The following is a 16547-nucleotide window of genomic DNA, read 5'->3' as shown; positions in this document are numbered from 1 at the left end:
TTTTTAAAAGTATTAAAAACTGCTCTTTTAAACATCCAACTGACTGGCAGGCAAGTTTGCTAATGCTGATTCCAGTGTAGAGAATACTCTTTTCTTTTGCAATTTTCTATTCATTTGCTTTTTATTTGCTCTTAAAAGGATCTGTTTCCCGCAGATGCAGCCTTTTAGCAGTTTCCCGTTCCATGCCTGAAGCAGTCACTTTACTAAGTATACAAAACAAACTGATCACAAAGACATATTGCAAGCAGACTCTACTACAGATGGCCAAGTATCTTATGCCAACATCAGTGTATGCCTATGGGAATGGAGAGGCTAAAACCCAATTCCAGGCCCTGGAAGGAGGAGGACGAGAGGCATGACAGTTACTGGGGAGGCAGTCGTCCTTCACCTGGTTGGGGCCGGGGAGTCCCACTTCTTGGCAGACTGCCGCTGGCTGCATCACTGTCCACTAGCTCAGAACGGGTGCTCCCCTCATGGAAGAGACCCTCTGCATCCGAGGAAAAGCAGCTGCTGTCCGAGTGCCGAGGAATCAATTCTGCTGGGAGCCTCCAGGCAACGTGACGAAGGTCCAGCTCCTCCCCCAGTAGCTGCACAGGTTTCCACCGAGAGCCTTTTGGAACAAGTAAAGCACTTGTGTTGGCACAGTGTGAAGGGGGGGGGGTGAGGGTATGATAAGGGGCACAAAGCAGGCAATCTGCCACCTGCAAGCTGGTTGCAGTTCTTTAGGTCCAGACGACTCCTGACATATCTAAGGCAACAGCGCTCAACAATAGTGCTGACCTCTTCCATGGAAGTGGCCTGCTTCTAAGAGCCAAGCTACAAGTGACAAATTACACTTGCCTGGCAAGTGAACAGACTCACGTGTATTCCTCCCTGTTCACTTGCACTCCACTTGCACTCCACTCAATTGAGCGCAAGTGAACAGGGAGGAATACACGTGAGTGTCAAGCTACATCACTTCGTGATCAAGTGGAGCGCAAGTGGAGCGCAAGTGAATAGGGAGGAATACATGTGAGTCTGTTCACTTGCCATTCAAGTGTCATTCGTCACTTCTTGCTTGGCCCTGAGTCTGTTCACTCGCCATTCAAGTGTCATTCGTCACTTGTTGCTTGGCCCTAATTCAACAAAGCAAAGCAAACAACACTCTAAGGATGGCCTCATGGTCCAGGTGCTGAGTCCTCTTTTTACCCCAGCAGCCTTAGGCATGGGTGGAAACTGGGAACTGATCACTTAAGCTTTCCCACTGGCACCGAGTACTGTCAAACTGTAGTAGCTTGCTACCACCTATCAGTTTATTTCTTCATCTCAGACATTTTATGCATATTTTCTCATCCAAAGCAAGTCCCACCAAGTTCAGTTGAACTTACTCCCAAGCAAGCGTTCACAGAATTTCAGCCTGAGAATGCCGACTGTGAGTAGTTACTCCTGTTAAGAGACTGACCCGTTACATATAAAGTACTAACTACTAGCTTTCCAGTCTCTCTGCACTGTAAGTCTTAAGAACTACAGAAATTTAATCAGCACATTCATCAGAATGGCAGAGGCAAAATGCAGGATAATTGAACTTTATGACAAACCAGAACAAAAATGTCATTTACTCACAAATATTTTAAATGCATAGCTGTACGGCAGCATTTGTCTTCTTTAAAAAAATCAAAATATTATGGTACTGGCTGAAAGCACTAGTATAAAAAGATAATTTTGGGGGGTTTGGGCAGTGTTAAAACTACCAAACAGTGCACAAATCGAAAAGAGTCCAGTAGCACCTTTAAGACTAACCAACTCTACTGTAGCATAAACTTTCGAGAATCACAGTTCTCTTTGTCAGATGCCGCATCTGACGAAGAGAACTGTGATTCTTGAAAGCTTATGCTACAGTAAAGTTGGTTAGTCTTAAAGGTGCTACTAGACTCTTTTCGATTTTTGCTACTACAGACTAACACGGCTACTCCTCTGGATCTATGACCATGGAAAACAGTGCACAATTACAGTTCTGATTCTTAGCAGACTTTCAGTACTGGATTGTGACATTAGAATCACGTTAGACTATGCAAACTGAAAACTCTCGTAAATGCTCCTATATAGGAAAGAGCCAGGTAAATTACCGTCAGTGCTAGTGAACTTGGAATCTGTCTTCGATGCATAGCCTTCCTTAGCAGCTGGAGTTGCTGCCTCAGATAAGCATATATACAAAGCAATGGATGGCCAGGTGGCAGCTAACTATTCTATGGAATATTATTTCCAGGAACAAGCACAGCAATGGGTCAGAAGGAACAACTTATGCACACAAGTGCAGAAACAAAATTAATGTCTGTGTGGGAACATCTACAGAGCGAAAGAATAGTTTGCACAGACTTGGCCATTAGGCACAACCTACTGGGATTCCCTGAAGGAGAGCTAGATAATCGGGAAACGAACTGACTTGACTTCTTCTTGGATGAGCTCAGCCTCAGGAAACAACTCATTAGACCAGCATTTAGCTACAAGACATCCTTGCCTTTTACATTGTTAAAAAAAAAACCAGAAATGTCACCTTACCCTTAAACCATATGAAAATTTTAAAATATTACTAGTCTTTTCTTCAGGACTTCCACAATTGGCTAAATTGGTTCCATAAACAATTCAACTTTTTTCTGGCAATTAGAAGTACATGGAGGTGCCTTAAAAGGTTCTAACAACATCTAAAGGCTCAAAATGCTCTCAGAACTCATCTGCTTCAGGTTTTGGCAATGTGTGACTATTAGGGTTAACTGAATTTGAAATGATAAACCCTGCTGGAGATGGAAGACAAGAACAACAACAAAAAAAACCATAATTTGAGTGGGGTGAGATGGGGCGTGCTTGTTCCATTTTGAGTTTAACAATTCTAGAATAAAATGATTGAATAATGAGTACAATATGGCCACCAGTTGAGGGTTAGCATCTTCTCAGGGTTTTAATGCTGGGGGTCAACCTTGAAATATGTAGAAAAAGATGGCCTCGTGATGAATCAATCTTTTTGCAGAAGAAAATACAAGTAACCATGATGGACTATAAAAGTGTGACTTTTGCCGTTATTTCCTACATTTATACCTCACTTTTCTCTCCAGTGGGGACCAAAAGTGGCTTACAATAGTCACCCTATCTTAATTTTATCCTCACAACAACCCTGTGAAGTAGATTAGGCTGAGTGTGTGTGACTGGCCCAAGGTCACTCAGGGAGCTTCCATGACAGAGCGGGGATTTGAACCCGGGTCTCCCAGATCCTAGTCCAACACCCTAACCATTACACCAGACCGGCTCATGTATGAGATGTGTCCTCTGCAAAGTCAAATTTGAATGGTTCAACTGAAGTTGAACTACATTTATAGTAAATTATTTAAAGAGGAGGAGAGACAAATATCCTGGCCCAGAGATCCATCCGCACTCAAATTTGTACCCAGATCTGTTGTGTGCGCATGAATTTCATTGAAATAAATAGGGAAGACAATTAGTACTCAGAGAGGTGGCTTAAAGGTTTTGTTGAAAGTTCTTTTTGCACCAGATATATAATTCCTCACTATCCCTGAAGTCAAGCTGAAAAGCATGGAATCAGTTTGTATGTGGCCGTTCGCACCTCTCATGTTTGGTCCATGCGGCCCCATTTTGTTTTGGTTTTTTGGTCATGTTTGGACAGCTTCATTCCGGCTGGTTCTCATGTTGAGAACTAGGGAGTGGAGGGGGGAGAACGGTGACAACCTGCCCACCCTCAATAAGGAGCAGCTTTTTAAAAACTTTCTATTCACAATGGGTGTGGATGGAAATGGGGGTGAAATTGACCGCCCTCCTCTACTTAGCTAGGAGGTGAAATTGGCAGAAGTCAATCAATTTCAGTTGTACCCTCTCTCTGCAAAAAGAATGAAAAGGGAACTTCCCACTCTCTGCTCTCAAACCAGCAATTAATCAATCTTGCGCTGGACTTAACATTTTTTTAAAAAGAGGAAAGAGAAGATGGGAGGGGAGATGGAAATGAGGAGAGAGGGAGTGTCTGGATAGATGAGAGTAGCCAATCACAATGAAGTGGGCTAGCAGGGGATAAGAGGGGGGGGAGAGGGGGGAACATCCAAAAATGGAATAAAGAGTGTGCATGGGGAAACAAGACTGCAAAGTGATTTTTTTTTAAAGTCGTGGTGTAAGTGCTCCCAGGAAAGCTGTAGAAAAACAGCATAGGGGCTGGAGTAAATATTTATGGCGGCAAATCTGGCGCAGATGGCCAGGAAAAAAATGCTGCCGTATGGGAATTGAACTGGCAAAATAGACTCATGCAGAAGGGGTTCCCAATCTAAAGGTTACTCAATGAATGTAACAGCGATCACATGCTCAATCTCAAACAGACTGTAGGATAGGATGACTATGTGCTATTATGAACTTTGCCACATTATTCAAGATGACAGCTACACAAAAATTCAATTGGCATATATAAATACCATATGTTCACAAAGAATCCAGCAGAAAATCTCCACTGTTTGAATTCTATTCATGGAAACACTGCTGAAATATGAAACTTTGATACAACATCTCCATCTGATATGTGCTCTGACAGCCATCAAATTCAAGCAAGCATATTGAAAATTATATGCAAAGATCAAAAATGTGCTCTAGCTCTCCAGTTCATGTTCCATTACAGAACATAATTATGATTCCTGTTACTACATGCTATGGCTAGAAAAAAGACATACTTTATTTACTTTATTTATTTATTTCCATTATTTATAGTCCATCTGTCTTATGGAGACTTAAAAAAATTGATACTAAAATTTTTGATGGATTGTAGCATATGTCAATAATTATTCTTTATTTGTAAGGCACTCTGAAGACTATTATTGTACAATTTAAACAATTCCCATGTTTCTCAACATTTCCACATGTGCCTTACATTTAAGATACTGTATCTTTTTTTTAAGTGTGGCTTGGTAGAAAGGATCTCTTGCTGAGTCCTAAATTTAACCACTGTCATGTATTAAAGATAAGAAAAGTCATTTCTTCCAGGCAACATTGGCTGCAGGTAATTCTAATTTTTGGCCTCCTCCTGCAAAAGGAGGGACAATGTACAACCCTTGAGCATTCCAGATTTCCTGGCTACACTTCTCAATGTGTTGACAACTTTGCTAGTAGCACACCTAGACAATGGATTGAATCCAGTGGTTTGCTTCTGTAGACAGAAGCAGGGCTCATTTCGAGAGGGAACACACAGGAACGCAGTTCTGGCAGTTCCCCAAAGAGGTCACATGACAGGTGGCCCTGCTCACCTGACTCTCAGCCATTTTGGGCCCGTTTCAGCTTGGATTGGGGCCAAAATGGCCCGGATCAGGCCTCTGACAGGTGGTGGATCACTCTCCTGCTCAGCAGCAACCTGATCCTGACCATTTGGGCCCATTTTCAGCCCCTTTTTGCCATTTTGGGCCCAATTTTGGCCCTGAATGGCCAGGATTGGGTCCAAAACAGCCAGGATAGGTGATGTCAGGGGGTGTGGCATATGCAAATCAGTTATGCTAATGACACACTTCCAGTGCTGGCAAGGGGCGTGGCATATGCTAATGAGTTCCTCCCATTCTTTTTCTACAAAATGACCTCTGGACAGAAGGATTTCTGTCTGTGGAACATGACTTTCTCACATCCCCCCTCCTGCTGCAGCAGCTCAAAATGCAGTTCCGGGTGGAAGTGATCTCATATGAAATGTAAAGAGTAACTTCTAACATACTCAGAACCTCAGCCTTAACTCTTATGTTGGAGCTCCTTATCACCTGCAATGCAACACAGTTATTTAAGGACAGTCACTGCCATGATGAGACCATCATCCACGCCTGTAGCCGGTTTGAGGCATCTCTAGAGGATGTTAAAGAAGGATTCAAGGCCATGGTCAATTAGTAACACAAAACACTTACTGGTTCAAAGGTCCTTGCTTGTTCATAGAGTAAGAACTTTTATTTCGCCTAATGCTTGACCTTTGCAAGGTGCTGGAATTTGTCCGAACTGTGCCCTTAATTAAACCGCACACAGCAGCTTATGGCACTAATGACATAATTCACTTGAATAATATAGGGCACAGAAACTGCAGCCTAGGTACGCAAATTTTGACATGGCTTCATAGTGAATGTTGAATTTACCCTGTTCCTGGAGCGAGGATCCAAATGAATTAGATACTAGATAAGCTTTAAAAGTTTCTCTCTCTCTCTCAAAAAGTTCTGTTTGTGGTGTGGCTAGAAAACCGCTCTGTAAATCCCATGAATGTGACAGGTCTTTCTGTGCTTACATGCCCTACTTCAGTTCTTAAAGAAGGACATCTCAAGGTTCAGTGATAAAAGCTTTGACAGCCTCACCCCCACCCCAATTTTTTTTTGTCAATTGCAGCAGTGCACTGTACCAGAATCGTCTGAAACGCTGGGATGTTTGCTGCCAGCTGGTGAGCGCAGTACATCGGTGCTGTACATCAAGTAGCTGTCATAGTCCTCTCCCCCTTCAGCATCAATTATTGGCACATCAGGGATAATGGGAACTGGAAGGAGATGAAAAACCGTATTATGGCCTTGCTGCACATTCAAACACAGTGGAGCCCCAAGCACGTTTTAATCTTTACGTAAGATCAGCACAAGCCTTGATGCAGCGCCTGTAAGTATTTCATGATATGGTTACAACACTTTATTTTTTTTTAATAAGGTGTAATCAGCACTAGGGCTGAATGGTAGGAGTGAACACAACTGTTAAGGACAGTTTTAAATTAAACATGATTAAACAGGGCATTGGGGGAAATTGTAGCACTTGTTACTAATGATATCACAGATAATAATCAACAGTTGCGTATCTCGGAGTCTCTCTACACAAGAGATCTGACATGTGAAGAACATGTATAGGGAGATGCAATGTTAGCCAGGAAGAATAGTTTTAAAAGACAGAGTCGGCAGCAGGGCAAAGGCTTTGCTATACACTGGAGCTGTGTGAAGGGGCTGTGAAGTGTCAGAAGGGAAATTTCAGCCCATTATAACCTCTCCAGTTTCAAGCCTGGATCTGGAAGGCAGCTCCAGCCCATTTCCATTCTTTGCTGCCCTCTGGTTGCAATCCCACACAGTTTTAGACTAGAGAGGTGAAATTGACAAGAGACTTGGGAGGAGAAGATGAAATTAACAAGCCCTCTGAGGAGCTATCTCCTCAAGCTCTATCTTTTAAAACTATGCTTTTCGGCTAACATTGCATCTCCCTACACTTGACAAACACGCACCCAGGCGTCTCATGTAGAGAGACTCCTAATAACAATGAATGAATGGGCCAACTAAGGGAACAATTTCTTTTTTCCAGGTACAAAATATACCAGATCTGGTGAAATATCCCCAGAACAGCAAATGCAAAGGAAGACATCTTTAGTACATGTAACACATGAGTACCAACTGCATGTTTGTTGCAAGAAGCTATGCTAATAACTTACTGGACATGGGGCGCTTGGGTTGCGTGGCCAAATTAATAGTAGCTTCTCTCTCAGGACCCCAACCAGCTCCATTCTTGGCCTTCACTGTGTAGCGGTAGGGCTGTGATTCCCGTAAGTTTTCAATCAGAACCATCCTCTTCTTTGGGTCTGCCACCATGACTCTCTTTAATGGCCCAATAGGTCCTGCAAGCAAATTTTGTATGTAATGCCTTTTCCACTTGTGATTGATACTTTTGCATCTAAGATAACCACCTTCTGGTTAACTAATGGCTGAAGAGGGATCTCCAACAAGTAGCCTGTGAGCTATCGGTAGTTCATCAGTTGCTGCATAATAGCCCACGCAGCCCCCCAAAACCCAAGAAAAAATTATGAAAAATTCTGCTCTGGTCTTAAAACAACAACAAGATTTCTTTCATAGGATTTTTGTCTGCGCCACTTAGCTAATAGCTTTATTTTTGGCACTCTTCCTAGTCCGTGTTGAGTTTGCAGAATATAACAAAAGCTGGTAACATGTTGGGGGGGAGCAGCTTGCAATATTGTTCATGAGGTTAAGAACGAACACATTTGCCTTCCAAACCCACACAGTATTTCAGTGTTTGCAGGTAACAAAGGAATCCTATGTGGATTGGCAGAGTGGATCTGGTGGTTCATTTTCTTTTGTGGAAAGGATTTTACTTGTGGAAATGGGCACCATGGCAATGCGAAGTGCTTAGTCTGTTTGTCCTTTCATATTGCATCATCTGCATCTTAGGGCTAACACATTTGCATCATGCACAATACTAGCTGGGCTAAGTGCTCTTACCTGGTTTTCTCAGGAATGAGCACAAGATCCTTGTAGAGCAAAGAAAAGTTATTCTGTTGTGAACACTGAGTGTTCACAATAGAAAGTTATTCTACTGAGAACACTGAGTATATTGAGTGGGTTTTATTATTTATTTATAATTTTAATCTATGCCACCCCAATCAGGTACTTTTGTCCATTTTTAAGGCACATTTCCTTTTTTTCATACACTTCTTTTGAAAAATGCTATCTTGTGTTCTTCTGTTAATGGATACAATCCACTCTTGGCCAAGCCCTATTGCTATGAATAGATCTTAAGCAACATTCATTAATCTGATAGGTGCTTGAAAAAGAGAGGTATGTGGTGGATCATATACAGTCTGTGGTCTTCATTAACAAAACATAGAAAGAAGATAAGAAAAACTATTCTGTCAAAAGACAAAAAAGAAATTTCTGGCAAAATATACATATTTCAAAGCAGAATGATAATGATTTTATCCTCAGAGTTCAGTACTGTTTACAACATATAAAGTAACCTTGTCATGTTTGAAGGACTTGCCTAGTTTTCATATGGCTAATTCTACAAGAAAGGTTCTTTGTCACCTATGTGCTATGTCAGACTGTGTTACGGCTAATAAATCACACCAGACACCTGTTTGGGTTAGGAATGGCCACAACTTTATTGATTACAGCTGGATGGAGCATTGGCCTGGCATCTGGGCACGGATCCCCGTTGGCATCGGAGGACCAGCTGCCGACTGATGCATCTCCCACCAGCCTCCCACTGGCACACCTCAGCACACATCATTCCATCACCAGCCCTGCCTGGCGACCCTTGCTTTCAGATCCGTCAGGGTGAGCAGTCCCAAAGGCCCACTCACCCTGTTGGGATCCAGCCCAATGCCTTAAAACCGCCAAACCCATAAAGTTGTGACAGTGCCCCCTCCCCCCACATCGGTCCATGATCAGCAGAGGGTGACAAGAAAGGTTCTTTCCCATCAGTATAGCTATGAGTATCTTCCTCTAAAATAAGGTACGGCATTTCCTTTATCAGAGGGGAGTATTCCGAATCCAAGTCTGTTACTTTAAGACTCAAGAATGGCATTCTCAATTGGTGCACTAAACACTCATGACTGGACAATTATTTTTAAAAAGGTGTTCACTGCTAACCTGTTCACAGATCTCAGAATGGCTGCAAAGTAAGAACAGTAAACAGAACTTATGCTTACGGTTTTCCTCATTGACAAGTCCATAGGTGACTTCATAGGCTGTGATCAATCCATTGGTCTCAGCAGGCTCTGCCCAGCTCAGCTGTGTCACAGTGGAGGAGACGACATTGAAAGCCAAGCGTCCAGGCTCACTGGGAACTGCATAGGTTGAAAGCAAAACAGAAGCACTGGGTTCATCTCATTCACAGAAAAAATGAGAACCCAACTGGATGAGATGGTAACATCTCAACATAAACTCAATATAGTTATTTTAAAGTCAGACCTGATAAAATCACTCAGGGATCTTCTCCTCCACTACTGGAGGACCAATGTCTTAAAAATTTATCTAGTGCTTCTGGAATTTTATAGAGTGCCAATTGTCGTAAATTCAGGTTGTACTGATCAGAGATTTTTTTATATTGGAGAATGGTGCCAAGAGAGAAACAAAGATGTTTTTCACTTCAGAACTTAAATTGAAAGGGAAATTAAAGCATCACATTGATCCGATAGACTTTGGCTTTCTCTCCTCTTCATCTTTATTCTCATATCTAATGTGATCCCAACCAAAGCCAAAGTGAATAGATGCTCTTCAAATGTCTGCCTCCTGCATGTGTGTGTGTGTGTATCTATATCTATCTATCTATCTATCTATCTATCTATCTATCTATCTATCTATCTATCTATCTATCTATCTATCTATCTATCTATCTATCTATCTATCTATCTATCTATCTATCTATCTATCTATCTATCTATCTATCTATCTATCTATCTATCTATATATATATATATATATATATATATATATATATAAAATTGGAACATTCAAAATTACCAAATAAAATACTAGAGATTATATAGATCAGTAGTTCCTATTCTTTTTTCAGTGGAGGAATTCCTAAATTAATATTTAAAATTCTGAGGAACGCCTATGAAACCGTTTACATGCCAGAAAAAGTTGATAGGGGAGCACCACTCAATTACTGCTAATTTATTGTCAAGAAAATTTATTTGTAAAGAGCTGCTATTTGTATATATATGTTTTTTTGTTTGTGTGCACATGTGTGTCAGCTCACACTGTAAGAAAAAAGCGAAGCGTTCTTCCTTTTTTGTATTACCTAATCTTTCCCCCCACAAATATCAAAATATCAAATCAAAATAAAAGTTTACTTAAACATCAAACTAAAGTTCATATCCAAAGTTAATATAAGGCTTACTTTCAGGGTGATATTTGGGCATGTATATTTTTATACAACTGTTGAATTCTTGGCTGATTTCTCTTGGAATCTCTGACAATATTCTGTCGAACCCAGGTTGCGAAACAGTGATATAGCGTAATGAAGTTAGGCAGAGTCTGTGCAAGATACTACAGCAGGAAGAACTGAATTCAGACACAGCTGATAAAACTATGGTTGCCAATTTCCAGGTGGGGGCTGGAGATTTCCCAGAATTACAACAGATCTCCAGATGACAGAGATCAGCTCCCCTGGAGAAAATGGCTGCTTTTGAGGGTGAACCCTGTGGCATTGTACCTTAACAACATCCTTTCTACTTCCTTGCCTTCCCCTGGCTCCACACTCAAGTCTCCAGGCATTTCCCTAACAAGAGTTGGTAACCCTAGATAAAACATAACCCACACACTGAGATACTACACTAGACTGGGGCATAAAGAGATGAGGGGTGCTGCTCAAACAGCTTCCTTGTCTACTGTGGAATATGCCAACTTACCTTCCTCGAGTGTGCGGCAGTGAACCACTTCTGAATAAGGCCCCTCATCAGTAGCAGTGTAGGCACAGGACTGCATCTCATAATCGCAGTAGGGGTACAAGTTGGTTAGTTCTGCTGAAGGCACTTTGGAATCAAGCAGGTGGGCCTCTGATTCAGGGTCCCCTTGGATCCAGTATTTCACCTGCAGCCCAAAGAGAAACCTTTCAAATGCTGTACCTTTGGTTTCAACTACTTTCTTATTCTCACTAGAAGTGTCCCTTAATTAAGGGACATTCCCAGTCAAAACAAGACTTTTCCATTAGAATGTAATATAGACAAAAAGAGCTGGAAGGGGCCCCAAGGTCCAACCTCCTGCACAATGCAGGAAATTCACAGTTCCACTCTACACCCCCAGTGACCCCTGCTCAATGCCCAGGGGGAGCCATAAAACCTCCAGGATCCCAGGCCCGAAGGAATATTCCTTCCTGATCCCAAAATCGCAATCAACGTTACCCTGGGCACATAAGAAAGGGCCACAAGAGCTAAGCACTGGCTCATTCCTTCCTGCCCTCCCTCTCATGAATTGCTTACAGCCATACTAAGTCATAGAATCAGCACTGCTGACAGATGACCATATAATCTCTGCTTTAAAATCTCTGAAGAAGCAGAGCCCAGTACCTCCTGAGGAGGGCTTTACTGAGGAACCACTCTGTCAGGAAGTTCTTCCTAATGTTTCACTAGAACTCTTTTGGTTTAATTTTAACCTGAGGGTACTGGTCCAACTTCTGGGGCAACAGCCCTTCAAACATTTGAAGATAGCTATCATATCATCACTCTTGTCTCCTCTTCAGACTAAACATATTCAAGCTTCTTCAACCTTTCCTCAAAGGAATTGGCCCACCAGACCCCTCACTATCTTTGTAGCCCTCCTTTGGACATGTTCCAGCTTACCAACATCTTCCTTTCAGAAGATCCATACATTCATAAAATTGGCACCACAGATCTAGGTTACTACACCAGAGCATTACAAAGACATTCAAATTATTCAATGCCTCAAAACCTTATTTGTTAAAACCAGGGCTTTTTTTCTGGGAAAAGAGGTGGTGGAACTCAGTGGGTTGCCCTTGGAGAAAATGGTCACATGGCTGGTGGCCCCACCCCCTGATCTCCAGACAGTGGGGAGTTGAGATTGCCCTCCATGCTGCTCAGTGGCGTGGAGGGCAATCTAAACTCCCGTCTGCCTGGAGATCAGGGGGCGGGGCCACCAACCATGTGACCATTTTCAAGAGGTTCTGGAACTCCGTTCCACTGTGCTCCTGCTGAAAAAAAGCCCTGGTTAAAACCTATTGTCTGACATATCAAACCCTGTTGAACCTAGCTGATGGTTAATAAATGACTTCTGCACTGTTATCAGTTTTCAACATCGCAAGACTCAAAGGATTAAAAACTTTATCTGTGGCCTCATTGTGTTGGATCCAGACTAAATTTTCCACTAATGGAAGAAGAGGTGTAATTTCTAGCAATTCCCCTTCCTGCTACATACCCGATTTGCCCTTCATGCCATTCCTGAGGGTCCACTGTCTCCCAGGAGCAGCATTTTGAGGAGATCAGTGGGGTACAACAGGGAGAAGGAAGCAGGAAAATGATATTCTGCTGATGGAAGTGCCTTCTAGTGGAAAATTTAGTCTGGATCCAACCTATTATCAATGTCAAACCAGTTTCCATTTTCTCTCTGTAAGGTGCATGGCAACTGGATAAGTTTGAAACAATTCATTGGGCCCCTATGAGTCCATTGGCAACTAACTCAGCCCTTCTCCTCAATGCCATCTTGGTAAGGATTGCCCGGTTCTCTCTGTATGTGCTACACACATGTAGCACATGCAGCTATGATTCTGAGGCACACATTCTTATTGTGAGTCCCTCTTACTACACAGCATTCAACAACCTGCTTCTCCCCCTCCCCCAGGCACTATTTCTGCATCCTCTAAGAGTATTCTGTATGTTGATAAGTTAGGCAATGATTGCTGATTGCTTCAAGGAAGGTGTGTGTGTGGGGGGGGGTGCTACCAGAATGAATGTTTCAGCCATAACACAGTGCAAATAGGAGGCAGCAGTGCCCAGTGGTAGCGGCATGGGGGACTGTACTCGCCCTCTGAGGAGCCACTCTGGACTGACCTTCAGTGTATGAGTAAAACAGGATTGCATCCTTAGCCAAAGGCAATCCTTACTAACTGCCCATACCTTGTACCCTGCGACTTTGCCAGGAGGGGGTAGCCAGTTGAAGCGGATCTTCCTTGAGTTTAGCGCCTGCGCATTTGGATTAAGGGGTGCTCCGAGCCTGCTTCTAGAAGTCATTGGAAGCTGACCTAGGCCTGTCATTGATGCTAAACCATCCACAGCTTCTGTAGAGAGGGGGGGAAATGACATCTCTTTTTCAGCATCTGTTACTGAAGGAATAGGCAAGCTGTAAAGGCACTTGGATGCATTCCTCAAAGATGCAGGTTTGAATGCTACAGGTGCAACTGACCCAGCTCACACTGTCATGGCTGCCACCAGCTCAGTCATTTATCAAGTGCTCATACTAGGGCAAAACTGTGGACAGACAGACGTAGCTACAGTTGAGCATCAGGCAACAGAACAAGTCTTGTGGCTAGTACAGAGCAAAGATATTGGTGGGCCTTAAGAGCAATTTGGACTGAATTTGTTGATTATTTTTGTTGTGTTTGTGCTTTTCACAAATACTGTATGGTTTATACAGAAAGGATGTGTATATATGGGAGATGAAGGGTGCCAGCATGATGCAGTTGTTAGACTTAGAACTGGGAGACCCAAGTTTGATTCCCCCGCTCTCTGTCATGGAAACTTGCTGGGTGACTGTAATGATTTAAGAGTGTGTGTCTTTAAATGCTTGGAGTGGCACAGGTGAAGAATAGGAGGGAAAGAGAGGGATGAGTGAGTGAGATGATTGGTTGATGACTGAGAGTGTAGGCGGAGTGAACTGCTGTTTGTAGTTACTGAGCAGAGAGAAAAGGGCTTTCTGGTTTAGACAGGCAAGCCGTGTGCAGCCTGAGGGTGTCTATGCATTTCTGAGAGAAATATTGATTCTGGTTTAGACAGGCAAACTGTATGTGCACCTGAGAGAGAAAGTTATATATATCTCTGTGTGACTGAGCCTATGTAAAGAAACTTTAAGAACTGAGAACTATCTCTGAAACCATCAAGCTTAAGTAATACTGTGAAACCAATACGATTCCTGTGAAAATAAAAGTTTATTTTGGTTTTTTTCCATCCCAGATTATATGTCATTCCTATATATCCCATTCCTATCCTCAGGGCCACATAGTCCCACAAAGGAGCCTGAAGCTTGGGCACATTATTAAAGGGGAAATTTAAGTTAACTATTTTGGAATATAATTCCTGGTGGCAGCAATCTACCCAGAGGGTGTAAAAAGAGGGTTAAAAGCAAAACCTAACTGAGAAAGAAACAGTGACCTTGGGCCAGTCAAACTCTTTCAGTGTAACCTACTTCACAAGGTTGTTGTAAGGATAAAATGGAAGAGAACTATGTAAGCCTTTTTGCTCCGCACTGGGTAGAAAGAAGGGTTATAAAGTAAGTAAATAAAAGAAATAAATATTGCATCTAGCCAGGTACAACCCTTGTCTCCCACCCCATTTTTGTTTGCCATCACCCCGACATCTTCACAGGTGGTGTTGCTAGCACCTGAGAGGCTTGCCTCAGACCCTTGGGCACAGAATCAGCTCTGAGTGCCAAGCAAAATGCTCTGGTATGCTGCTGTTTAGCACAGACTTTCTCTCTTCCCACCCCCCTGCCTTTCCTCATGATTCAAGGCAGCTTACAATAATAGATTTAAAACATTTACAGTTAAAATCATTTACAGTTTACAGTCAAAAGATGCCAGACATTCAAATCCTCTCAAAATCCCTGGCAAACCACAGGCCCCTCCAAAAGTTCTTCAAGGTGGGGGCTCACCTCTCCTCTTCAGGAGGCCATTCCACAGACCAGGGCCCACAATGGAAAAGGCCTGTGCTCTGGTCAAAGCCACAGGGGGCACCTTAAAAGGTGGGATTGCCCGCAGATGGCACACAGGGACTTAGTGGAAGGGAGTCATAGAATTCAGTCGAGTCTTTCTGCACATGGTATGTGCCATTTGCACTGTTAAAATATATCACTGGCCATGCATAGTATTACCAGATAAAGATTATAGCAGCATAGCAAAGGTGGAACATGAACCCAGGATTGGTGTAGTGGTTAAGAGCGGCAGGACTCTAATCTGGAGAACAAGGTTTGATTCCCTACTCCTCCGCTTGAAGCCAGCTGGGTGACCTTGGGTCAGTCACAGCTCTTCCAGATCTCTCTCAGCCTCACAAGATGTTTGTTGGGGGGGGGGCGGTAATAATAACACACTTTGTAAACCGCTCTGAGTGGGTGTTAAGTTGTCCTGAAGGGCAGTATATAAATTGAATGTTGTTAATTTGTCCTGAAGAGTGGTATATAAAGCAAATGTTGTTGTTATTTATAGACTGAGAGTGGAAACTACACTGTGTCACCTGACACTCACAATGTATCAAGTTTTCTTGTTTGTTTTGTAAAGTCTAGGGTTTAGAGGTGCCCTGACCTGGATAGCCCAGGTGACCCTGATCTCATCAGATCTCAGAAGCTAAGCAGGGTTTGCCTTGGTTAGTAATTAGATGGGAGACCTCCAATAAAGACCAGGGTTGCAGAAGCAGGCAATGGCAAACCACTTCTGATAGTCTCTTGCCATGAAAACCCCATCAGGGGTCGCCATAAGTCAGCTATGACTTGAGGGCACCACATACACACACAGGTTTTAGAGACTCTCCAACACATCAAGACCAAAACGATTCTTGATATCAGAAGTTGCCAAGCTCACCTGGATCATCAATTGTCACAACCGTTTTGGGGTATTTGCCTACTTTTGCCCCAAACCTGGGATCAACAAGATCCACTATGAACTGTTTCTGCTGCCGGTTGTGAAGAAGGGCATCTATTTCAGTTAGTTCCAGCAACGGTATTTGCACTTCCTTCCGCTTTTCTCCAGGCAGGAAGATCAAGTCGCCCTCTGTAAAAATATAATCCTTGGGGGGAGGGAGAAAGAAACAACATGCTGAACAGTGAGCTAAAATGAAACAAAGATTTTCTATTTCCAAAATTGCCCTAGTGCAAACACTGGCACTAATGCCACTACACTCCAAAGAATGACTGCACATGTCAACGTTGGGAGCTCACACGCGCCCTTTATTGGCATGGATTCAAGATCATGCATTCTTGTGCCACCTCTGCACTATGGGTTGCGTTCAACTTCCTTTTCCCTTGGTGAAGAAGGGAGGATGGGGTCCCCTTTACCCACCAAAAAGGCTATCCTGAGAATCA

At 42.8% G+C, this 16547-nt stretch overlaps 1 protein-coding gene across 2 annotated transcripts in view; it reads right to left on the bottom strand.

Annotated features, from left to right (window-relative positions):
• The window catches only part of ITGB4 (integrin subunit beta 4), a 100433-nt gene that overhangs the window by 21346 nt on the left and 62540 nt on the right, over positions 1–16547 (bottom strand). For both annotated transcript variants that reach the window (XM_054975809.1, XM_054975810.1), the window contains exons 28-34: positions 16048–16252; positions 13376–13536; positions 11156–11336; positions 9449–9586; positions 7439–7621; positions 6383–6514; positions 389–610 (exon numbers count right to left, since the gene is read on the bottom strand). In XM_054975809.1, coding sequence (XP_054831784.1) covers positions 389–610; positions 6383–6514; positions 7439–7621; positions 9449–9586; positions 11156–11336; positions 13376–13536; positions 16048–16252 — 1222 coding nt within the window. The remainder of the gene's footprint in view (positions 1–388; positions 611–6382; positions 6515–7438; positions 7622–9448; positions 9587–11155; positions 11337–13375; positions 13537–16047; positions 16253–16547) is intronic.

The sequence above is a fragment of the Eublepharis macularius genome, chromosome 4 (genome assembly GCF_028583425.1).
Source record: "Eublepharis macularius isolate TG4126 chromosome 4, MPM_Emac_v1.0, whole genome shotgun sequence".
In the NCBI taxonomy this organism is placed as follows: Eukaryota; Metazoa; Chordata; class Lepidosauria; order Squamata; family Eublepharidae; genus Eublepharis; species Eublepharis macularius.
Note: the sequence above shows the minus strand (reverse complement) of the source record. Positions and strands in the feature narration are given on the sequence as shown.